The sequence below is a fragment of the Morus notabilis genome, unplaced genomic scaffold (assembly GCF_000414095.1).
Source record: "Morus notabilis unplaced genomic scaffold, ASM41409v2 Scaffold1420, whole genome shotgun sequence".
In the NCBI taxonomy this organism is placed as follows: Eukaryota; Viridiplantae; Streptophyta; class Magnoliopsida; order Rosales; family Moraceae; genus Morus; species Morus notabilis.
In genome coordinates, this window is record NW_010361775.1 from 327,212 (window position 1) to 351,659 (window position 24,448).

Consider the following 24,448-nt stretch of genomic DNA (forward strand, 5'->3'; position numbering starts at 1 on the left):
ACTACAAACTAACATTTATAAATGGAGCACTAGCACTGTTTTTTACAATCATTGGCAATACATGATACACATATGTAGGTTGTGGCAGATGAATAGAATTGTTGCACGAAATTAAGAAATTATTGAATCCCACACTACTATACAGTAATTTTACACAATTGATATATATATATATATATGTGTGTGTGTCATAATTGCATTAACAAAAATGTTTTTTCTTAAATAAAACCTTCTTATTAGTAGGATTAGGATTAGTTGTATTAGATTCAGTTAAAATCAAATCAGATTAAAAAATTATAAAAAACATACAATTTCTGTTGTATATCTGACGGTTGAAAACAAAAATTTTTCGATGCCTCCCCTAAAAATAAATAGCATTTTTTCTTATAATTATCCATTCCCACATCTGACTATAAGTTTCGTATTATAAATCAATTTGAACCATAAAAGTCTAAAAACTAGGGACTATGACATCACCAGCTTGTAGTGGTTTTCTTACACGGCAAAAAGATTAAGTGGACTGTCAATTATAGGAACTTCTTTCGTTTCCTTTTGGCTAGTGGCTACGCAAAAGTAGAATCTAGTGTCATTATCTTACTCCAGTATTTACCACCAATATAATATGACCAATATTCCTTGCTACTCTCTATAAAAAAATAATATTTATAATTACAACTACCCTGAGATGTGATGTTAGCATTTAGAAATTTAAGTTCTAAGGAAAGAGGCTGGTGTACCCAGATAACTTCTTCAGGAAGGCACGACATTGCCTTCCTGTGTGGCATATGAATTCCTCTTGAAGTAGATTGTTTCTATACTCCGATCACCGTAGTTGTCCCGACCCAAACACGACTTATGCACGGGGGCGAGTAGGCGTACGAGGCTACCAGCTCACCAAGCTCTCAATGTTGCAAATTCTTGTTCATATGTTTCTAAATTGATAAAACTAACGTCCTCTAATTTGCACTCAAATTGCATCCACATCCGTATTTCTGTTGAATTCATCAACGGAATCTAACGGAAGGACTATTTTTGAAAAAATTTATAAGATTAGGGGGAGTTCAGACCTCATTTCAAAGATCAGGAGACAAAAGTAAAGTTCATCTGACTTATGAACTCAAATAAAGTTAAATAAAATTTTAAAAAATTTGTCCAAGCAAAATGCACTATCTGTCAGCACTCACTGTAGTATCTCCTTTCATATTATGCTATTATATAATCTTGGCTCCTAAAGTACTTCTAGCTTTTAAGTTAAACATTCAATTACAGTGCAATGGGAAATGCCAAGGAAAGATTGTTACTGAAAACACAATAGTGAATGAAAAAGAGAAACGAGTGAATTGAACAAGGATAGTGACACTAACGTCAAAGGGGCAAATTAATAGTATGATTTGATCACCTTTTTCAAGGAATCCGCTATTACTAGCCCACGGGTGACATAATTACTACTTTTATTTGCCAAAGATATAATACAACTTTCAATTGCAGCATAATCACTGACTCTCAATTTTTTTATTGATTACAAAACAAAAGCAAACAACCATTCCCAACTTTTGCACACATGGGGGAGAGGCTTGCACTATTTTAAGTACACAATACCAAGCCTCCTTATTCTCTCTCTCTCTCTCTATCTCTCCTCTTTTGAGACATATTCAACAAATAATGACCATATACACATAGAAATAGAAAAAGCCCATTGTTTACCACTATTTTCTGCCAAAAAAAAAAATCCCAAGACCATAAACCAAATTAAAAACCATGCCTAATCCTAAAATTAGACATAAATACTTGCCTGTCATTTGTCCCATCCTTAGCCCATAGTTTCCATGGAAGGAGGATTATCTACAGTCATTTGAGAAGGATTATTATCAGCTGTATTAGTCTGATAACCATCCCCATCAACCTTGTCATTGCTTTCTTCACCATCTTGATCAGTAACTGACTCAAGTTGTCGTTGTTGTTGCTCTTCTTGGCTTCCCATCATATGCATTAAAAGTTCCTCGGGCCGCAAATCATAGCCAGAATTAACTGAATCATTAGCCTTCTTTGTCTTCTTATTGTACAAGGCATCAAGCTGGTAGAAATAAGGACATGTTTTCGAATCCTCAACCCTTTTCTTATTGCTGTCTTTTACCCTCTTGAAGTACTTGTTTATGTTCTCCCACTTCTCTTTACACCTCTTCGAGCTCCGGTCGTAACCGATCTTTCTCATGGCCGCGGAAATGTCCTCCCATAAAGGTCCTTTAGGTCCGTTATCTTGATATTGCACGTCAAGATTAGTCCTCAGCCTAATCAAAGCATCAACTTCGTCTTTTGGCCACCTGGATGAGCTCATCTGCGAAAAGTTCCTATGGTTACTACCCTTCTCTTGACTCTCCAAGGAAACCTGCTCAAGGTTTCCACCTTGACTCTTCTCCTGTTTATCACCATCTTTCTGAAAACTCGCGATGGGGTTCTCGGGGAACTGGACTTGATCAGATTGCTCCGAGAATTTCTTTAGAAATGCAAGCACAGCAGCATCCTTTGCAGCTGCTATAGCTCTTTCGTGAACCAGCAGCTCACTCTCTCTCTTAAGTCTCTCCAACTCTTGCGCCTTCCATGCCTCTTCCCTCGCTATCCGATCCTGTTCACACTTCTCCAATGTCTCTATGAACTTCCTTTGCAAACTCTCCTGTCTCTCCATCACCTCCTTCATCAACCTCTCGAAAAACCGCGTCAATTTCCTCTTCTTCTTGCGTGCACCTTCAGATTCCTCTCCCGAAGATGACGTGCTAGATGATGAATTCTCGTCAAAATTCGCCTCCACGGGTTTGTGGACAGAACATGGGATAGCATTTAGAACAACATTATTTGGAGGGATAGTGGTTGGTCTTGTTTCCTCCATGGAAGGAGGATCAAATGAGTGGTGATCCAGAGCCTCTAATTGCTCGAAAAACCGATAATTCTTGCCATTAGCCCTCCCGGACCGGCCATCTCTAGTCCTTTTATGGTACTTGTAAATATTCTCAAACTTCTCCTTGCATTTCTTGGCACTTCTATTGTATCCAAGCTCTCCCATTTTCCTAACAAACAAACCCCAAAAAGAAAATCCATTTTTCACCACTTCAAAATCACCAAATCAATTAAACAATTTTGCTTCTCTCTTCTAACACTAACACCCATTTAACCACAACTAGTTCAAGTAATTCAATTTAAATGCAAATGATATGAAAGCAAACAAAAATAAAACCAAAAAAAAAAAAAAAGGATTTCCTCTTCTGGGCACACAAACAAATAAAAAGCAAGCAACTTTCCATCACTTGCTGGGCAACTTTCCCGGGAAAAAAACAATAACATCAAACAAAGAGAATAAAGATAGAAATTCACCTGGAAATATCTTCCCAAAGAGGAGCTTTGACGCTTGAGTCTCTGAACTTGGAGTCCATATCAGACCTTATCTCCAACAAAGCCAAAGTTTCTTGCCTCGGCCACCGGTTACCTAGCCAGCTCCGGTCACCCTCTTCACCTCTCACTCTCTCCTCCTCCTCCACCCCAACCGGGACCGACCCACCTCCATTTTCCGGGAGATTTTCCGGGAAAGTTGGATTTTCCAGCATATGGGCGAGACCCAGAAAGAAAATTTTAACCGTCACCGCTTGGGGAGTAACTGGGCGGGTAAAGAAGGTGAAAAAAATGTGTTTGCAAGTTTTGGGTATTGGAAGGTGGCAGTTGAGTAAGATATGGGTGTTAAAGAAAGCGGTGAATTAGGGTTTTCTTTTCCTTTTCTTGTGGCAATAAAATTTCTATGGGCGAGGTAGTGATCAAGTGGGGTCCAATCCAGCTAGGTTTGGATGACGTGGCGGATTTTTATTGGGGGTAAGTTAAATTTATGTTTTTGACTTTTTGTTTTGGGAGGCAAATCATGTTTGACTTTTGGTCAAGATAAGTGGGCTTTTAAACTTGGGTTGGGGAAATTGGATAACTAGGATTAAATATGTCAACTCTCAAGGGGTTGAGGGTAAAATGGGGAAGTGAAATGGATTTGTATTGAAGGGTCCACAAGAGGTGGGAAAACAAGTTGTTATTTATCATTTATATATTTACGTTTTTATTGCAGTCCAAAAATGTATTTTATTATTATCTTTTTTAATTATTCTTTTGTGTTATTATAGTAATCATCACAAATTATTTTTACAATTACCAACAAAATACACTTATATTTACCATCACGTATACTAATAATTTTTGGTAATTATCTCAGAAATAATCTAATTTGACACTGACATAAAAAAAAATCAAAATAGACAATATTTATCAAAAACTTTTGATTATTGACGAGATATTATTATTATTATTATTGGAGTGAATGAGGTAAATAATCATTTTAAAGGGAATGAAAATAAATTGTCTGATTTTTCGGGTGACTGTCACTGGTTGGATTTCTTTGAATCCCCATAACCAAATTTGATAAATTTAGAATTTTCTGGTATTGATGTCATGATCAAATTCAATAAGTCTGAAACTTACATAATTTACCCCATGACCAAGTGTGGTTATCTAAAATTTACCAGATTTATCATCACAGAACCCCAAATTAAATATATTTTAAACATTATTTATTTAAAATATACTCGTTTTTTATTTACATATTATTTACTAATTTTTTAGCTAATAAACTCATTTTTTAACTCTTACAAACATTCTTTTGAAATCAAATTGATGATTTGCTACAAATATAATAAATAGTTTATTTATTACATTAAAAATTTAAAAGGTTTCTTTTCAAATTATACCCTTCATTTTGAGATTATTAAAAGATCATACATCCTCGTTCGTTTCGTTGATTCGAGTTTAGAATTCAACTGTGTCACATATATGCATTCAGATCTTCAGTTTATGATCATTTTGTACATTTTCTCGGTCAATGATAAATTTTAACCATAAAAAAGACCTAAAATCCCTTAAATAAAAAAGAATTAAGAAAAATAAAAATAAAAATAATATGAAGGACATTTAGGTCAATTTCATAGTCAAAAATCAATGTTTGACCAAAAATGTAAGGATTTAACATGAGTTTAAAATGTGAGATATAAAAGTGTGGCTTTTAGATCTCAAAATACATATATAAAAATGGAAAAAGAACAATATATAAAGGACTATTTGCAATTATTTCCCTAATTTTAGTGCTAGCAACTTGTAATTTGGGTTTCAGAAAATTACTGTGAATTCACTTTTTGATTGTATTATTTAAAAATATTTATCTTTTATTTTTCATTAATATTATTTTAACTAATATAATTTTTTGACTAAACAGTATTAATCAGCTGTAATTGTCTCTTTTACTCTTTGGGTTTTGAAAAAGGCAATAAAGACCCCACTTGCTAACTTAGCCAACCTTGGTTTTTTTTTTTTCTATCGTGTATAGTGCTTTTGGTGCTTTCCCACCATCTTTGGCTACCTAATTTCACCCTTTGTTTTCGATATTTTCTATTACCCTTATGCGAGTCATGAATAGTTTATTATTGTAATAGTCAAATATGTTGGACTTTCCTTTTCAGCTAAGAAAATGTGTTGGACATTTCAACTTTGATATCATTTTTGTTTAAATATTACACGTGTTTATTCAAACTCATTAGAGTCGGCAGCTTAAAAGGGGCATTGGTCTAAAATAACATAAATCCAATACCTTACTTTAAGCAAATTAACGACATGAAATTACCCAAAAGAGAAAAAGGTAAAAAAAAAAAAAAAAAAAAAAAAAACCCATATAAAGTAGAGATAGTGGCATTTAGCCGCTTTGCTTGATAAAACTTTTCATTTTTTTTTTTTTCATTAGAGGTGAAATTTGAGAAATCAATTAGCAATACTTTGCATGAGATAATGGAAATTGGCTGGTATGAGTATGCTTATAGAAAAATAACATAATAAAGGTCAAATAAGAAAGATGTTTTTGACAGTGATTGATGGTGATTGATTGATTATAATGTATTAGAGATGAGAATTCAAATAAGATGTGTTTCATCTATCGACAAGCTATATTACAAAATCCTTTGCAAAAGAGAGTCATATTACAAAACAGAAGTTACAAAAGTTTACGGAATTTCTGAAACCTTGTCCGGTTTTTCTTAAAATTTCAATGATGCTCAAGTGTTTTTACTCCGTCTAAAGTTTTGTTTAATTTTATACCCCACTGAAAAAAAGTTTCTAGCTCCTACTTTAGCGGCCGGGTTGATGACATTTGTACGTTTTAGAACAAATAAATAAATAAATAAAAGATAAATAATCATAACTTCTTTGAATGAACAATTTAATCTTACATAGTTAATAGGAATTTACTACTAAATAAGTCGCGTAAGGAAAGATAAAGCCAATAATCCTTGTAAAAAAGGATAAAGATAAAGTCACAATACATATACTTACAAATGGCGTCTGAAAGATAGATAATAATCCATTAAGTATGTAATGATTTACTTTTGAATAAAGATAGAGATGGAAAGAGAAAGTGATGGAAGAGAGTTGGGGGGTTGGTCTTAAATTATTGAAAGGGTGAATCCAATAATTTATCGCAAAATTAGAGTGAAGAATTAGTTTACGTAAGCCGAAATCTATGCATGCTTTTTTCCACGATTCAAAATAATAACCAATAAAGAAATCGTAACAAGTAATTAATGCAAAAAGACAAGCTTGTCCAACCAAGGAATACGGTGAAATTTGTGGCGTTACGGCATCCCACGCGGATATGTAGGAGTAGGACTCAGCTGATGCTGACTTTCACCATATTCATTCACATTCTGTCCACCACCTAGCTCTAAAATATCTCTTGCAATTTCTACAATATTATTAATAATAGTTTTTTATTTTATTTTTTTATATCTTCATATTTCAATTTCATACTAAATCCAAACTTTTTCTTCGATCAAAAGTTTACTTTTACTATTCAAAATACATGATTTGTTCGGTTACATTTTTTAGTTATGATAACTTGAGTGTAGATTTTGAGTTAAAGTTGTAACTTGAGTTTGTGTTTAAATGTGCACATTTGAGTCATGATTTGAATTGAGAATCTATTTGAGTTTCTGTTTGGCTGGGTCAAAACTTGAATTAGTATTTAGATAGTATTTTAATAAAAACTCAATGGTGATGAAAAATTTTAATAGGGTATATGGGTGGGGTTTTATTCGTCTCTTCGTTGTGAATGCATAAAAAATCATCTCAATCGGAATTAAAATGAAAAAGTTATGATGTTTTTAAGAAGAGAAAAAATATTATTCATTAACTTGAGTTTGATTTTAAGAACATGAGTTAAAGGAAAAATTTGAACTAAAGATTTTAGCTCCAAACTCAAGTTAAAACTCAAAGTTCAAACTCAAAATTTACAAAAGAACATGAACTTGAATAAAGTTGTAGCTTGAGTTCAAATTTTTTTTGAGTTTTACTCCAAAAGAACAAGCCTTTTAATATCCTTTAGGTTTTTAAATTTTTTGCTTTTTTTTTTGTTTTTTTTTTCTTATTCTTATTCTTATTTTCTTTAAGGACATTTAGGACTTTTTCATGATAAAAAACGATAGAATCCCGAGTCACAAAATTATGTTAGTTGGCCCCGTTCACTTCGTTGATTCGAGTTTAGAATTCGAGTTGAGATGTGACTTTATGTGAAAGCTTTTTACTGTAGCAAAAAAGTTAGATGTGATTATTTGTGAGAGCTTTTTACTGTAGAAAAACTCAAATTTTAAACTCAAATCAGCAAAGTGAACGGACCAGGCCACATTTACCATTATGTACTTGACCATATAATCACTGAACGAGTATCCTCAATTTATTCAAGGAAGAATAGAAACACTTAAAAAGAATATTTCATCTACTTTAGTAATAATAATAAATAAATAAAAAATCTACTTGAAGCGAGTACTTCTCTGATATCTTTTTAAAAAAAATAAAAATAAAAAATAAAAAAGTTGATCTTCACAAAAGGACTTTAGTGGCCATTTCGGGGCTTAAAAAACACAAAGTTGTTCATTAGCCAAACACATTATGTAAACGTTGCATCCTGTAATTACATTAACAATAATAATAATCTCTATACCTTTTTTTTTTACACAAATTCTCTATATTATTTTTGAAGTTTGATAATGGATGACTCATTGCCGCGAAACCTATAATTCTATGCTTCAAAATTTGTCTTTTCTTTTTTTTTTTCCCTATACTAAGGACATTGCTTCTTATATATATATATATATATATATATATATATATAATTAATAGCAACTTTGATGTGTTAAAAAAAAAAACAGTAGCACTGAAACGACAAAGTATAAGTCAAATTTTTCCATCTCCAAAGTACTTTCTTTTGTCCCATAATTCAAAATTTCCCAATAAAAGTCCGTATTCAAACCCTTCTTTTATTAAAAGTCAATTGAAATCAACCTAGAAAACTACATAAATTAAAAAGGTGGAATTTTCCATATTCTATGCGTCTCAATTTTATAGAAGATATACATGCATTTTAGTGGCCGTAGAGATTCGATACAACGTCACAAAAGCTTCATTGGTCAAACAATACTTTTTAGATGTTGATATTGAATAAACAAAAAACAAATAGTTCATACGGAAAACTTACAACAAACCAAATGAATAAAAATGGATTGACCTATTTCCCTATGAACGTCTCATTCGAAATTACAATTGAGATCGGTTTTTTATTTTATTACTATTATTTATTTATTTATTTTGTAGTAGAAGGTTTCTGGGATGTGAATTGGTGTTTTATATTGCCTTTTCAAGCATTGAAATATATTTATTCTTAAAAAAAATAATTTCAAATGACATAAAGTAAGATGGGGTGAGTCTTAAATTTGAAGGGCGCGTATTCAATCTCATATTGTATATTGAAAGAAAAATGAGTAATTAAAATATGTATGAAAGACTAATTGTAAAGCTTTTTTTTTTAATGGATTAGATTGTAATGCTCGAAGGTAAAAGATAATTTTTTTAATTAATTAAAATATTTACAAAATCAAATCATTGAAATGTTAAGGATTAATTTTGTAACTAACTTTATGAGGTGACCTTCCCCAAAACTCCAAATAATAATAATAATAATAATAATAGACAGAGGAAAATTTAGAAATAATTAGATGCGCTACCACACTTCAGACCAATGAACTGATTCTGCAGACAAATAATCTTTTTTTTTTAATAATCTCTCTCGTCACTTTCACGTGGTTGCTCCTGCCTTCATCGTTGTAGCCATTTTTTTATTGTTGGGGTAAAATTAGTACCACGATCATCACTATACACGTGGACAACATTTTAAAGAAAAGATCAACTAGAATTGTTTGGAAGAAGATCAACTCGAAAGACAACGTAAACCGAAAAGAAAATTCTTTAGAGGCCACGGAGTCTGTGGAGATCACCATAGGTAAATCAAGAAAGAAGATTGCTTAGAAGCCACAAAATCTAAGTCAATCGAATATGAGATTGGAGGCAAGAATCATATTAATAATCAAACTTAAAGAGGAAGCAACCACAAAGAATATCAGGAAATATAGAATGGGAAAATCAACTGAAGACATATAGGGAAATTACGCATTCTCTAATCAACAATGCATCAGTGCAAAAAGAAAAAAAAAAAAAAAAGAAGAAACTAAGGATCATCTCATATAAATAGGGGATTATGATCACAAATTGTGCATCACATAGAGACCAAATACCTCACATTCTGCACACACTCTCTTCCCTCCTCCTCTCTCTTCCATTCCCATCCTCAATTGTTCTTGTATTATTAAAAGCATATAGTGAAACTCGAGCCCTCACAATATAAGTGAACCACTATAAATTGATTTGAATCTACATACTAATGCGATCAATACTCAAGAGTGATCATTGATCTTTTAAATAAATTTAATTGTAAAATGCGACCAGATAACTTCCAATATCTTGGTAGTTGGTACAACACGTTCAGGAATATTTTTGGCATTTGTAAAAGTGTTGGTATTCTAAAAGTTTTTGGCATGTCCATAAGGATTTTTTGTTTTTTTTTTTTGGTTTTTTGTTTCTTTTTTTAGTGTTGTTGGTATGTGTAGAATGTGCATTGTCTCACTTTGGTATTCGAACTTTTTTCTTCATAGACTGCTTCTTGAAATTTAAGTTTCTAGTGGCTTTATTCCTGAACCCGAAAATTGACGATGAATTCTGAAATTTTATAAAGATAGTGGCATTATAACTGCGATTTTACATAAATAATTACATTAAATGTAAAATATTTTCTTCATTGTTGTTAAAAACCCTTTAAAAAAAACATATTATACATTCAGTATACATATTTCTATAAAAATTCAGTTACTACGTTTGGTATGCGATTACTTATGTGAAATTGAAAAGTCAGAAGTCATTCATTAATTTCCGTGTCAAAGACTAAAACAAAATAAAAATCAAAGTTAAGAGAATAATCAACCATGAAAAGAATTTAAAAACCAAAGTGACATAATTGAGCTTATTTTTAGGAGCAAAAATTTGTCAAAGGTACTTTTTTTTTTCTTTTTCTAAACTTGGAACGAGAGATTTGAACTTTATATATATTTTGTGTATAAAATTATATGTGAAATTATTGTCAGAATATGCCTGCCGCCACAAAATTTGGGATGGGATATGAAGAAGAATCAACTTTGGGCCGGGAGGAATGAATGGTCTCCAAATGAGTGGGCTTGGTCCACCCACGCACCGTCTTCAGTCTTTCAATTTGAGGCATTCGATTCCGATTCTCCGTTCGGTTTTTTATTCACAACGCACAAACTTTGGAAGCTCGAGAGGCAAAGAGAGAGAGAAGAGAAAACATGGGAGTGACAAAGGAACAAGTCGAATCTTCACTCACCTCAAAACTCAGTCCTTCTCATCTAGTAAGCTTTGCTTTCTACACTTACCAAAATCCCTTTGATTTTCTCTGTTTTTTTTTCTTAATAATGTTTTTTCCTTGAACTTGTTGTTTACTGTTTTGTTCTCATTCAAAGTTTCTAACTAGTTTGAGTTTAATTAATGGTTTCATGAAGTTTTTTGAGGTGGGTTTTTGTAAAATATTCTTGCAATGGTTCTTGATTCTGTTGCCTTCTTTTCGAAATTTGGATGTTTGGGTCTCAAAACTGTGCCTTACTCGGAACTGTTTGTGGTAAGCTAGGGTTCTTGGGTCGGTTTTTGTAGTTCTAAATTTTAAGGTTTATCATCGAGAAATTTGCTAGAATGACAATCCAACAACGCGATATTGGCAAAATGATCTTCTTTAATGAAGAAGTTCTTTGTAAAAAGTGGTCGTTCCTTACAAATAAAAATTTTTAAAAAATTATTTTACTAATAACACTTTCCTATTGAGTCATTTTTATAAAGGCCTCTTTATAATCTTATTCTTAAGTGGAGAGAGAGTAGAATTTGCTAGAATGACTGCTTTGTAAAGTGAAATTCTTTTCTCATTTTTGCCAGTTTTACTTTGTAGTTAGTCATTTGAGTAAATTTCACTCAGAAGGACAAGGTAGAGATGCGGATTGTAATTCAATTTCGAATAAGCGTGCAACACATAACAAGATCCATTATCACGTAGTATGTGATAGTTTTTAAGGTTCTGTTCGTTTCGTTAGATGGAATTGAAACTCAAGTTATTGCTATAGTGTTTTCTATCGTAAAAATTCAAAATTCAACTTTTTGTGCTACAATATTTTCTCTCACATAAGTTTACTTTTCAACTCGCGTTGAAACCTCGAACCAGAAATACAAAAGAGGCGTAAAAGTATCTTGTGTCCTCCGTAATTTTCCATACTCATGCGCTGTTTGGATTCCCAATGGTATAATGTTCCTACAATGTAGTCAATTGTCTCCAAATCTATGGTGTGACCTAACATATTTGGTTGTACAATTGCTCCTTGTATTCTTAATGACTTATTTTCTCAAGTTTGTGTGGGACCTACCTCACCTAATGTTTGAATAGAAATGCTATTGTGAAAAAGGAAATGAAAATGTTTCTCTATTTTTTATAAATTGAAAAAGGAATATCTTTATTAGCAGGAGGACTCTAGTAATTTGATAGGGAAATTGGTCGTATACATTTGGCGGTAATACTAATAGATTGCATTGTAGTCACTGTTTGTGCCTTGGAGTATAAACAATGCATGAGGGCAGGACATTGGAAAGAACAGAAAGTTCGTTTTATAGATTATCATGGACTATATGATAATGGATCTTGTCGTGTGCTCTATGATTATTTGAATTTGGTTTACAATTTGCTCTGTCTGTTTTGTCCCTTCAGCGTCTCTCACTCTGCATGTTGTTTGTCAAGAAACCTTAAACTACTAGTAGGTCCCATGTGTCAGTCACTTCCAGCTAAACTCTCTTTTTTTTTTTTTTTTTCAGATGCCCACTTGCATCTGAGAGTCCTCATAATGAACAATACAATCTGACCAGAACAATTAAGGTTCATAAGCTCTAAGATATTGTTCTTTTTAATCAACTGATGTGACAATAACGTGTTTTTTTATTATCATTCCATATTGATGGTGAAATGATCAGATTCATCACCATCATCATATATGATGTTTGTGGCTTTTCATGTCATTTGGTGAATAAATGCACCTTAGTAGAGTAAAATGTTATTCATCCCAATTTGGGTTAGTTGGGATATCTCACGGGGTAGTGCCTAGTACATGTGAGACCCCGACTCACCAAAGTCAGGATGAATATAACTGCTCTTTAGTATGAGTTTTGCATATTTTTAATTTTTCATTATACATTGTTTACCATATTGAACAAGATTACGTCGATATTGGAGATACATCATCGAACATTCGGCCGTGACTTGTTAGTCTGCCATGTGAGTTTACCACTCTGTACTATACCCACATCACAATTTAATATATGGAGATTTATCTCCATTGAGGATAAATAGGGTTTTTATCCAGTGTTGGCAACCAAGTGATGCAACAGCTAAGTTATAATTGTAAATTGGCGAGACACAAGATATATATGGTTAATTCGGAGTAAGGTTTGGAGTACTAATTTGTTTACCAAATTTTGGTCACTAGGTGATGTGACAAATTAATATTATTTTTCATTTGTCAATATCACCTCACTTGATGGCCAAAATTTGGTAAACAAGTCGGTACCTCATTACTCTTAAATCGAACTATGCTTATGAATTGCATGTGGCAAATCGGTTGCTGCAATTAATTGGGGGTTAAAGTTTTACAAACATTGTGGTTCTATAAGTTTATAGTCGTCGAACGGTAGTCAAATCTAGGAGAGAGGGAAGAAGGAGAGGAAGAGTAGGAAAGGGAGAAAATGGATATAAAGGAGCTTTAAACACTAAACATATCATTTTTCTCTCCTTTCACCTTGCTTTTCTTCGCTTATCAAATGGAAAAGAAATTGAAAAGGAAAAAAAATAAAATAAAATAAAGAAAGGTACGGCTTCTGTAGTTCACCCTGGAACTAAATATTCCAATAGTAAGCAATTTGGAGGGATTATGGATGCATGATGAGGTTATTAAATTGCCCCTAATGTAATAAAACAGGTTTGAGAAGCTTTCCTTTTATGTGTCCTCGGGTCAGTGAGTTGGCATGTTGGAGAAGGCTTGTGACTGGACTAAATATTCCCTGCCTGCCTTTGACGAAAATTGCGAGTCTCTTGTTCAGCTATCTTTGTACTTATATGGCACGAAACATTAGAGATTGTAATCAACTTGTACTTTTTATTTATATTGTGCTTGAACATTCTCCCACTTTTGTTTTTATCTTTTTGTTCCCTTGATTTTTGAAGCGTACAAGTATAGGCCTTAGTACACATTCTTTACATATCCATTCCAAATAGATGATTGTTTCTTCCATGTTAAGAGTTATGCCTTTCTCAAGCTTTTCCATAAAAATTTGCTCATGTCTTTCTTTTGTTTCGGTTTCAGGAAGTCATCGATACCTCTGGAGGGTAAGTCTCATTTTTACAAAAATGTCCGGGTTTTGGAACTTAACCAACTCAACATCCTTCCCCTTCCCAGTCCCAAGAAAAGATCAAAAGTACTTTTCAAATTTTCACATTTTTAATGTTATTTCTGCTGAATTTAATTTCTTTGGTAATCAGATGCGGTGCAAGCTTTGCTGTCGAAATTGTATCGACAAAATTTGAAGGGAAGAGGTTGCTAGAGCGACATCGTCTTGTGAATGCTGCTCTGGAAAACGAGATGAAAGAAATCCATGCCCTTTCAATAAAGAAAGCTCAGACCCCGGACCAGTGGAAACAACAGCAAGAGTCCGACAATTCGAAACCGGCAGCTTAGACATGCTTTGGAACAGTTTTAATAACATGTCCCAAGTGAATCAGTGGACACTGTAAACTGGGTAAAGTGCACCTACCAAAGTTGAAACAGAATTGTTCTACTTGTTATTATTGCCCTGTTTATACTATCTGTGGATTACAAAATTTAGAGTTGCATACATTTCATGGATTTTTTTTTTAATTTTTATTATTATAGTTTAGACAAAGTTGCACTAGTGTTTTACAAATCAAATCATGTGAATTGTTATCTTCGGAGAAGTTTATGATTTTCGGAAAGAGTTATGAATGAGGCATGTTGAGAAGAGTTGAGACTTGGAAGTTAAACAACAGAGGATCATGGCACGCGACAAACTAATAACAGTTTGGTATATTCTAGGTTGGATTATGTACCAATCACTATTAGTATCTCTCACCAAGCAAATTATGTGTGTTTTAACTTTTTTGCAGCTACATTAATCGAAAGCCTCAATGGCAATTATGTAATAAGTGATAAAAAGAAATACCAAGATGTTATTACTGGTTAAAAAAATGAGTGACAATATTGTAATTAAAACTAAAAAAAAGTGGTTTATTATTATTATTATTTTCCAGAGAGATGAGATGTTACATGGCAATAGCAGAAGATAGAGAGAATGACAGCATGATTGACCCTGCAATTTCTCAATGACAATGAGTTATTAGGAATAAGCCTTCATATTTTAGACCGTTCAGACAGAACTACGTAACACTAAATTTTTTACCACAAATCTAAACACGAAATCCTTCACCTCTAGGCCGTCACACTTAGTAGTTAATGGTTTTTTTTTTTTCTTAAATCCCTAATTTCCCACACTAAATTTTTTAGCGTTTTTTTAAAGAAAATAACAGTGTCATTATTTTTGTCATTATCATTTTTTATATTTATTATTTGACATGTGAATTTTTATTATTTATTTAATTAATAATGTATTAAATTAATAAAGTTCACGTATTAAATATTAAATATAAGATATGACAAAAAAGGCTAACATTTCTCTTTTTTAAAACAAAGACTTTCTAAATAGTTAAGGTCTATTTAGTTCGTTAATTTAAATTTTTAATTCGAGTTGAGATATAATTTTTATGTGAGAATTTTTTATTATAATAAAAAAATTAAATGTGACTGTTTTTAAAATTTTTTTACTATAATAAAATTTAAAATTTAAATTTAAATTAGTGAAATAAACAATAAATCCTTTTATCTCATTTATCTCATGTAAGGCCTTTTACGTGTGTCAATAATGTTAATTGAATGCCATTAATTTGATAGCCGTTGCCGGTTCGCGGGAGAGATGGGCTTGCATCTTATCTTATACAAATGTCATTCGATATTGCATTAAAAAAAATTAAAAAAATAATAAAAACAAAACAAAAAAAAAACAAAAGAACGAACACTTGTAAAGCATCTTAACAAGGGACAGGTCACAGGGAGTTGGGAAGCCAAAACTAACAACCACACGTTTCCCAAGTCTATCCTGAAAACTACTCCAAAAAAGAAAAAAAAAATTGGACGACGGAGATACATCTGTTTAATACGTTGATTTAAAATTTTAATTTAAATAAAAATATAATTTTATTTAAAATTTGTTTATTATAATAAAAAAATTAAATATAATTATTTTTTAAAATTTTTTATTATAATAAAATTTAAATTATAAATTTAAATTAGTTCAATGAACGATACTATAATATATCTCTACTGAACCAGAAATTGTTTCATTTTTTACCCCTCAATTTAGCAACAACAAGAAAATAAAGAATGTATTTTTTTCTTATAATTCCTGTAAAAATAAATTTAAATCTATATCAATTTGATGTGATTGATACTATTAATACAGCGAAATTCAGAAAAACTCTCAATAAAGAAACGACAACACAAGTAACTTGCAGGCCGTGAATAAGGAAAAGTGGAACCTGGACCTACTATTTAAAGTGACAAAAAAATGTAAAAGTAAAAAAGAGAGTACAAAGTACAATAAACATGAAGAGAAGAAGCTAGCGAGAACTGAAGCTTAAACAAGCTTCCTCCAATCTTTTTGGCCATGTTCTTGAGCTAACAAAAGCTCAAACATTTTCAGCAACATTGATTGATTTGTGTATCCATGGCTACCACTCTTGTCCAACCACTATTCCCAACTTCCCTTGCGGCTCCAAGCCAGATAAGAAGAACCCACAGAGTAATCTCAGCCACACATCATATGATCAGAAAAAGAAGATATGGTCATGATTGCCCATTTGGGTCATTGCCCATTTACGTAGCCAGAGTTGCCGAGCAAAACCCAGGCTTAGTTGAAGAAGAGACACTTACTGATATCAAAACTCAGCTTTATCAGGCTCTCAAAGGTAAGAGTTTTTTTTTTTTTTTTTTTTTTTTTTAAAGCAATTTGAAACCATTTCTGTAATGGGGTTTCTGTTGAATTAAAAAATAATATTTTTTTTTTGCAAGGTATTAATAGAGGGATTTTTGGAGCCCCCTCTAAGAAGAAGTCTGAGATTGAAGAGCTGGTGAAGCAACTAGAATCTTTAAACCCAACTCCAGATCCTACTCTAAATCTTGAAAAGGTTTGTTTATTCCAAATTATATTAGAGTAATTTGTCTTTTTAAGCTTATGGTTAAAGTTTTCCTTTTTTCTTAAAAGTTTCTATTCCTGGAAAGGTGGTTGGATGCTGGAAGCTTGTGTATAGTACAATTACAATATTGGGTTCAAAGAGAACAAAGCTGGGTTTGAGAGATTTTATCTCATTGGGGGATTTCTTCCAGACAATTGATGTTTCTAAGGTACACCTTCCAAGAATATTTCTAGGCAAATTTGCTTTTAGAAAAATGATAAGTGTTTTTGTTCCGTTCAAGTGTTTGTCTGAAATCGAAAAGAAAAAAAAAAGAAATTGATTTCTGGATTTGGATATGTATACTTAGTTCAGCCACCAATAAAGGGTTTTACTTTTTTTTTATGTTATGAAGTATGAGGTGATTTTGTTATTTTGGGTTTTTGTTTATTCATAATGTTTGTCAACATTTATTGATCATGTCCCAAAATGGAGAGCAAAGCAGTTAATGTAATCAAGTTTAATGTGAGAGGATTCAAATTTTTAGATGGAAAGTTGACTATTGAGGCCTCCTTCAAGATTGCATCAAGATCAGTTAATACTCTTGTACCTTTTTCTTTTTTTTTTTTTTTGGCTCATTCTAAGATGTGCTAAATTCTGATTAAAACCTTTTTGTGCTTGTGAGATATCACCCTCAGTAAATTTTTTTTTTTTCCTTTTTTTTATGTGCAGAGAGTCAACATCAACTATGATAGCTCAACAATAACTCCAGACCAGGTATTGTGACATTGCATAATATGCTTCCTTGTGGAATAGTTTTCTCTAGAATAGTTCTACACTAGGGTACGAAAAAAAACAACCCTTAAATCGCATTACAATCATATCAGATTAGAAGAACATTACCACGGCTTAACAAAATTTATCAAAAATGTGACGGTTGTGAATTATGCCTACCAGTAGTTGTTCCCCAACCTTGCTCTACTAAAGAATTCTCCTTCTAATTAGTATGATCTGACTTGAATTCTCTCTTCATTCTCGGATGGCACAAATAGTTGATGAACGTCTTCCGAAAAAATTATGATCTTCTGCTTGGCATCTTCAATCCAGAAGGTTGGCTAGAAATCACGTATCCAAATTAATTTTTATCTCCTTCTGTGCATTATTTTCAATTTATTCATGTTTCATAAAAACATTGTTTTATTGTACTTTGTTTCCTTAATTCAAGCTCTGTTAGCTATGTTGATGATACCATGAGGATAGGGAGGGATGACAAAGGCAACATCTTCATATTAGAAAGATCAAAGGAACATTTAACAATTAAGCCTTAAGAGTTGAAAAGATTTAACTCTGGAGGGTTTGATTTATTACTTTGATTATTAGCATTTTAGGATGCTAAAATTTTCTTTCATTAATTATTTCTCCCTTGTCTGTAATTATTATAGCTAACACAGAAAAATGTATAGCTGCATGTTCTGCAGCCAATTTTTCAAGAGAAACAATCTAGGTGGAATCTGCACCATTTGAGATCTGTATATTTTTCTTAAATGGTTTGAAGCCTATTTATTTATTTATTTATTTATTATCACTGTGTATGTATTGAATAATGCAGAAATCATTTTACATTGAGCACATTTTTTTTTCATGAGTAGTTAAATTAAACTAATAATCTGTCACCACATTGTAAATTGATCATCCTTACAATTAAAAAATGATAGTTCAGTTGAGCTGTATAACTTTTGCATGTGACCAGAACTGTACTATGTCAATTCTGTTGAGCTGCCTAAATTGGTCTAGATGATTCTAGAAGTTTCTTTTTATGCTTTGTTAATGCAATTATTTATTTTTAATGAAACAGGGCATGTTTGCAAATAAAATTATGTTTTTGGCTTAAACGACATTCATTATTCAAAATATTATCACGGGTTGTTCGGGCTTTTGATATCAGAAGACAGAAATGTCAATTTTATGAGACCATTGTTTTTCCTTTTTTTTTTTTTTTGACGGAATGAGACCATTGTTTCAAATGACTATAGAAAGGAACAGAAATAAGTTAAATATTCGGCAGAGATTAGAAGATATAATTGAAGTAATATTCTTCGTACCAAAAGCACGTGCCTGGTCGGAAACACATTATTTTCAACGGAAGGTTACTGTCGTTTGTGTCAGGCTACATGTCGTGCGAAGTATAAGTTTGCAGTCACGTAGAGATAAACGACATGCCGTTATTACTTATGAAGTTTGATACAATTTATTCGTCAGGAGTTTATCGGCAGGCATCTAGTTATAAACGACATGTCATTATTATGAAGTTTGATGCAATTTGGTTAAAGCACAATATCATGTCATGAAATTTATTAAACGACATGCCATTTGAAATTTATTAAATGACATGTCGTTTGAAATTTATTAAACGACATGTCGTCATTAGGATGAAGTATGATGCAATTTGGTTAATAAACAGTCATTATTTCGTTTGATGTCATGACGACATGATATAAACGACATGTCATTAAAGTTTGATGCAATTTGGATAAAACGACTTTAGCACTAAAAGTTTCGTGTCATATATTCATCTGAGTGCCATGTCGTTTCTTTGTGTAAAAGTTTGATGTGGCATAGCGCATAGAGCGCAAATAAAAAAGCAAATTTTGAGAAAGAAACTACGGGTACATTTAGAATTCGTTTTAAAATAATTTTGTTTTTTTGTATAAAAATAAAAATAAAAATGTTTTTAATCTCAAATATAAATTATTTTTAAAAATGTATTTGTTAGTTTTATTAAGATATTGTTTTTAATATAAAAAAATCTATTAATGTCTTTCTTTCTCTTTCTCTCTACTTGAGAGAGGAGAAAATGAAAACAAAAAATGAAAAATGACTAAAAATCGTTTTTTATTTCTCTCTCATTTTACACTAAATTAAAAAATCATTTTCATTTTTATTTTTTATCTTTATTAAGCCAAATGTCATTTTAAAAACGTTTTCATTTTTTTTTCTTGAAAAATGTAAAAAATAAAAACAGGATTAATTCTAAACACAACCTACATATTTTATATACTAGATGCCCCATGACCGCAACTATAAATAAATCACTCAACAATCTACCACTGGTTGTTAAAATCTAAAAAGCCGAAGAACATATTATTATGTTTTACAAAAATCTAAATGTCAATTTACCATTAAATTATAATGATTGTTGTTGTTGTTGTTGTTGTTATTCAACTGATAATAAACTTTACATGTTAATTCTAAGATGTGCTAATCAATCAACAATACTAGAGCCCAATCCGTTTTTTTGGGAGGGGGGTTTCGTTACCCCCGTTTCATTAACCCCCTACCCTTTTCTCCTTTTTATTTTTTTTTATTTTTTCTACTTTCACTTTCTTAAAAGTTTTTTTAATCTTTTTTTTTTTTACTTTCTTTTTTCTCTCTTATTTGTAAACTATACTTCCTTTTTTTCTCCATTCTTACTTTTTTATCTATCTTTTTTACGTTCTTATCTTTCTTCCCATATTATATATTTCTCTTTTTTTTCCTTTTCTCCTAATTTGCCCCCATAAATATGCTCTTTTTCATTCTCCGTTTAAATAATTTCTTCTGATGCATATCTCTATCTAAATTTTTTTAAATTGCGTTTCCTTAATGAATGTTTCAGTAGTGAGGTTTTTTGTTTTTATTTTTGTTTTAATTTTCATTCTTTTTACTCTCTCTTTTTTTCTTTTTTCTTATTTCCCTTAATGAGACGGTTTTTTTTAATGTTAGAGAAGGTGATTCAATGCGGTAGGCCTTAGTTAAATCGCCACGTGTCAATCAATGACTAGGCACCCTTTTTTAGTGGGAAACACATAACACTCTATGGGCCCGTTTAGTTCGCTGATTCGAGTTTTTAATTCGAGTTGATATGTGATTTTATGTGAGAGCTTTTTACTGTAGCAAAAAAATTAGATGTGATTGTTTGTGAGAGCTTTTTACTGTAGCAAAACTCAAATTCTAAACTCGAACTAGCGAAATGAACGGGGCCTATAATTGGTTCGCTCAAATAAGTGGTCACGTGTCAGCTTCGCATTTACTAAAAAATATCACATCAAATTAAATTAAAAAAATAAAATAGAGTTAATTTAAAACACAACAAAATATAAGTTAAATTTTTTTTTTTCATGTCTTTCACTTCAAGTCTTTTCTCACTTTTTTCATTTCTTTTATTTATGGATTTTGCGGAAAGAATAGTAAAAAAAAAAGAGTTAAATGCCGTCTAATACTATAGCATAAAATTTTTTTGCTCTGAACGACGTATAGTTTGTTTCTACTTTCTAAGTCGTTTATTTCCAAATGGAAGTAAAAACGACATTCCGCTCTGTTAAACCCACACAGCACAAATAGAATCCCAACCGTCGAAACAAAGATCCATCAGGAGCTCTTACCATCGCCGTAACGAAGATCCGTCCGCAGAGGATGACAGCCTCTCTCTCTCTTTTCTTCTTCTCCAAATTGTCACAAAAACCCTAAACCTCATTTCTGATGCCAATCTAATGAATACCAACTGAAAATCCATCAAAAATAGCAGCAATGCTCAGAAGAAGAATCTGCTCAATCCTATCAAGCTCAATCTTCAACGCCATAACACCTCGACCGCTCCCGATCCAACAATCCCTACGGTTCCTGCAATGCCCTAACCCTAATTCGAAGCTCAACAATGGCGGAGGAGAGTTCGGGTTATGGTTTGGATTTGGGGGTTTTCGAGCGTACAGTCTGCTGAGCCTGAACGATTTGAGAGGGAATGTGCCGAGGAAGCAGAAGACGAGGAAAGGCCGTGGGATTGGCTCCGGGAAGGGCAAGACCGCCGGGAGGGGACACAAGGGTCAGAAGGCTAGAGGCTCCGGGAAGCTAGGGTTTGAAGGTGGTCAGACACCGTTACGACGTCGTTTTCCCAAGCGAGGGTTTAAGAACCCCTTTAGCCTCACTTTTCAGGTACTTCGAACTTTGAATTTTTGCTTGAATTACGCGAAAAGTTAAAGCTTTATTGGTAGGTTTTTGAATATAGTGAAATGCCGTGTATAGTTGTTGTTTTCTTTTTTTTTTTTTTTTTTTTTTTTGAGTGCATCAGTTTCTTTGCCATATTAAATTTCTTTTTTTGTTATTCATAGTTTGTTTTGAATCTATTTCAGGTACTTGGAGGTTGGAACTTGATTTAGTTTATGAATTTGGCTCGCATTTTAGGAAATTCTGTGCATTAATGATGGGATCGCATTGTAGAGTTTTATTGGGTGCGATTTAGAGATTTAAAACGTTCAATTAGCTTTTTTTATTTTATTTTGATTTGACTATTGTGTGCGCCAGTTTCTTTGCCTTGTTGAATATCTTTTTTTTTTTTTTCTTAGTTTGTTTTGAATGTATGAAGGAAATGGATTTGGGTACGTGGGAAACTAGTTTGGTTATTGAATTTTTCTTAAAACCTTTCTGATGTACCAAAAAGAATCAAGAGAGGAGAGATATAATCGATAGAGAAATAGAATCACTAGAGATTAGATAGACAGAAAGATATCAAACAGAGAATTCCAGAGAGAACATGAATGCAAGAGGAAGAAAACTGGAAATCTCATTATTCTGATGACTGTTCCCTTTTGTTTTTTTTGGCAGCCAGTGGGGTTGGGAAAGATTGCAAAACTCATAAATGAAGGCAAGATTGATTCTCATGAGCTAATTACAATGAAAACACTCAAGGTATACTAAATTACTAGTCCAGCTTGTGAAATTGAAGCATTTCTACATTCGGCCTCAGGCTTATTTGGTTGCCAACATTGTGATAGGATACAGAAGCAATAGGAAAACAAATTAAAGATGGAGTAAGATTAATGGGACGTGGTGCTGACCAGATCAAGTGGCCAATTCATCTCGAGGTAAGTTTTTATCTGAGATCTTTGTGCGTGTTGCACTGAAGTGAACTTGCTATTTTGTTTCTGATGAATAACTTTTTCTTACTGATGAGCATTTTTCTGTAATGAATTTGTGACAAATCTATTTTATCCTTTTCTAATCGTTTTGGCTTGCCGAAGTGAATTTATTGCAAAATATACATACGTAGCACGAAGTCAGCTGTAAACTTGTATCAGTATGAAATCAAAATATGTTTTATAATTTATATATTATCTGATAAATTGTGTTATGGACTGTATACAAATCAATTGGAACCGAATTCATACACTCTAGACTTTGGAATCCAAATTTTCTGATAGTTCACTGCTAGGCTAGTCAGTTATTGACTTTTAGGCTTCAGGGTTACTTTATTTGCTAGCCATTTGAGACATCTGGAAAATTATACACGTGAAGCAGTATATGCATATTGTATGACTTTTTGGTTCTATATACTCCTCTTAATTTCACGTTCTGGTATGCATGGATGTATCAAAGACTTAGCTGGTGAATGAAGTATATAGTTACATTGACAATTGGAAACGGAGTTTACGCTTTAGTCTTTACATATTGGTCTTATCAATGGATGCAAAGACAAAGTTGGGCTTCTAAGTGGAGTATACACTTTACAGGTATCAAGGGTCACTGTTAGGGCAAAGGCGGCGGTGGAAGCTGCAGGTGGGTCTGTGAGAAAAGTATATTACAACAAGTTGGGCTTCCGGGCATTGCTTAAACCCGAGTGGTTTGAAAAGAAAGGCAGGTTGTTGCCGAAAGCAGCTAGACCTCCTCCAAAACAAAGGGATAAAGTTGATAGCATCGGCCGCCTTCCAGCCCCAACCAAGCCCATTCCATTTTTTATTGAAGAAAAAGAACCAGCCTCGGGTTCATTGACTTGATACACTAGTCCAAATCAGCTTGTTTCTGTTCAGAATTTCGTATTCATATGATGCAGCTCATTCCCATATGATTTTGCGTTTGCCAAGCTTCGGAACCTGTAGTGACTTACTTTATCATGAGGGAATGCTTTTTAAAGGCCCTTGTTAACGAGGAAAGCTTTTGCAATGCTATTGGATCAGTCTCATTTCTGTCAGATTTGCATTTCTAATTGTTTTCTTTATCTTCAAGAGGATGAGGATGGGGCTCTTTTTTTTTTTTGTTGATCTTTCACTTTGCTATGAGATTGACCTCAGGTGGAGGTAAAATATATTATTTGAATCAGTAAATTTAATGGTTAGTTGCACAATTTGTAATCTCGGACTTTGGATTTTTGGTGAATAATGTGAGACTTCGATATTGGTATGTTCTTAAACCCTATTCTTTGAATAATTTGGAGCATTGTCAACTTGAGTTGTGCAGAATACACCCAACAGTGGTTGGAGGACAAGAAAATCCCCGAAATCCCAACCTAGAACCACCCGATAGTGGAGGTGGATGGAGGCGGGTAATTGATTTGGGTCGATTTTGTGATTTTTTGGATGGAGTATAATGTTAGAGCATCTCCGATGCAATATTATAATTAATGTGTCAATTATAAATTTAGTATTTGAGTGCAAAAAATACTTTTTAATACAATGTTATTTGTTGTATCAAATTTTTCATATGTTATACTTTGTGGTAAATTTTTCACTAAGTATATAGCATATGGAAAATTTGGCATTTGATTTCTATTAGCTGAAATGTTTACTTTTT

At 32.5% G+C, this 24,448-nt stretch overlaps 4 protein-coding genes across 5 annotated transcripts; 3 read left to right on the forward strand and 1 right to left on the reverse strand.

Annotated features, from left to right (window-relative positions):
* Nucleotides 1–1,404: 1,404 nt before the first annotated feature.
* LOC21395416 (trihelix transcription factor GT-2) lies at nt 1,405–3,998 on the reverse strand. The gene is made up of 2 exons (XM_010100591.2): nt 3,367–3,998; nt 1,405–3,062 (listed from the first exon to the last, which is right to left on the reverse strand). Exons 1-2 carry the CDS (start codon nt 3,594–3,596, stop codon nt 1,811–1,813), a joined length of 1,482 nt encoding a protein of 493 aa, XP_010098893.1. The 5' UTR covers nt 3,597–3,998; the 3' UTR covers nt 1,405–1,810.
* A 6,616-nt stretch (nt 3,999–10,614) lies between these two features.
* On the forward strand, nt 10,615–14,465 carry LOC21395417 (protein BOLA2). Its single transcript, XM_010100592.2, has 3 exons — nt 10,615–10,874; nt 13,914–13,936; nt 14,090–14,465. The coding sequence occupies exons 1-3, from the start codon at nt 10,812–10,814 to the stop codon at nt 14,283–14,285; spliced, it is 282 nt and encodes a 93-aa protein (XP_010098894.1). The 5' UTR covers nt 10,615–10,811; the 3' UTR covers nt 14,286–14,465.
* A 1,807-nt stretch (nt 14,466–16,272) lies between these two features.
* Nucleotides 16,273–18,364, forward strand: LOC21395418 (probable plastid-lipid-associated protein 7, chloroplastic). Of its 2 annotated transcripts, XM_024167269.1 has the most exons (7): nt 16,273–16,645; nt 16,749–16,864; nt 16,959–17,081; nt 17,345–17,443; nt 17,582–17,626; nt 17,902–17,975; nt 18,084–18,364. In XM_024167269.1, exons 1-7 carry the CDS (start codon nt 16,405–16,407, stop codon nt 18,175–18,177), a joined length of 792 nt encoding a protein of 263 aa, XP_024023037.1. In that variant the 5' UTR covers nt 16,273–16,404; the 3' UTR covers nt 18,178–18,364. The 2 variants fall into 2 exon arrangements, with proteins under 2 accessions (XP_024023037.1, XP_010098895.1); XM_010100593.2 differs by lacking the exon at nt 17,345–17,443.
* A 2,938-nt stretch (nt 18,365–21,302) lies between these two features.
* Nucleotides 21,303–24,002, forward strand: LOC21395419 (50S ribosomal protein L15). Its single transcript, XM_010100594.2, has 4 exons — nt 21,303–21,817; nt 22,487–22,570; nt 22,657–22,746; nt 23,392–24,002. Exons 1-4 carry the CDS (start codon nt 21,416–21,418, stop codon nt 23,653–23,655), a joined length of 840 nt encoding a protein of 279 aa, XP_010098896.1. The 5' UTR covers nt 21,303–21,415; the 3' UTR covers nt 23,656–24,002.
* Nucleotides 24,003–24,448: the final 446 nt, after the last annotated feature.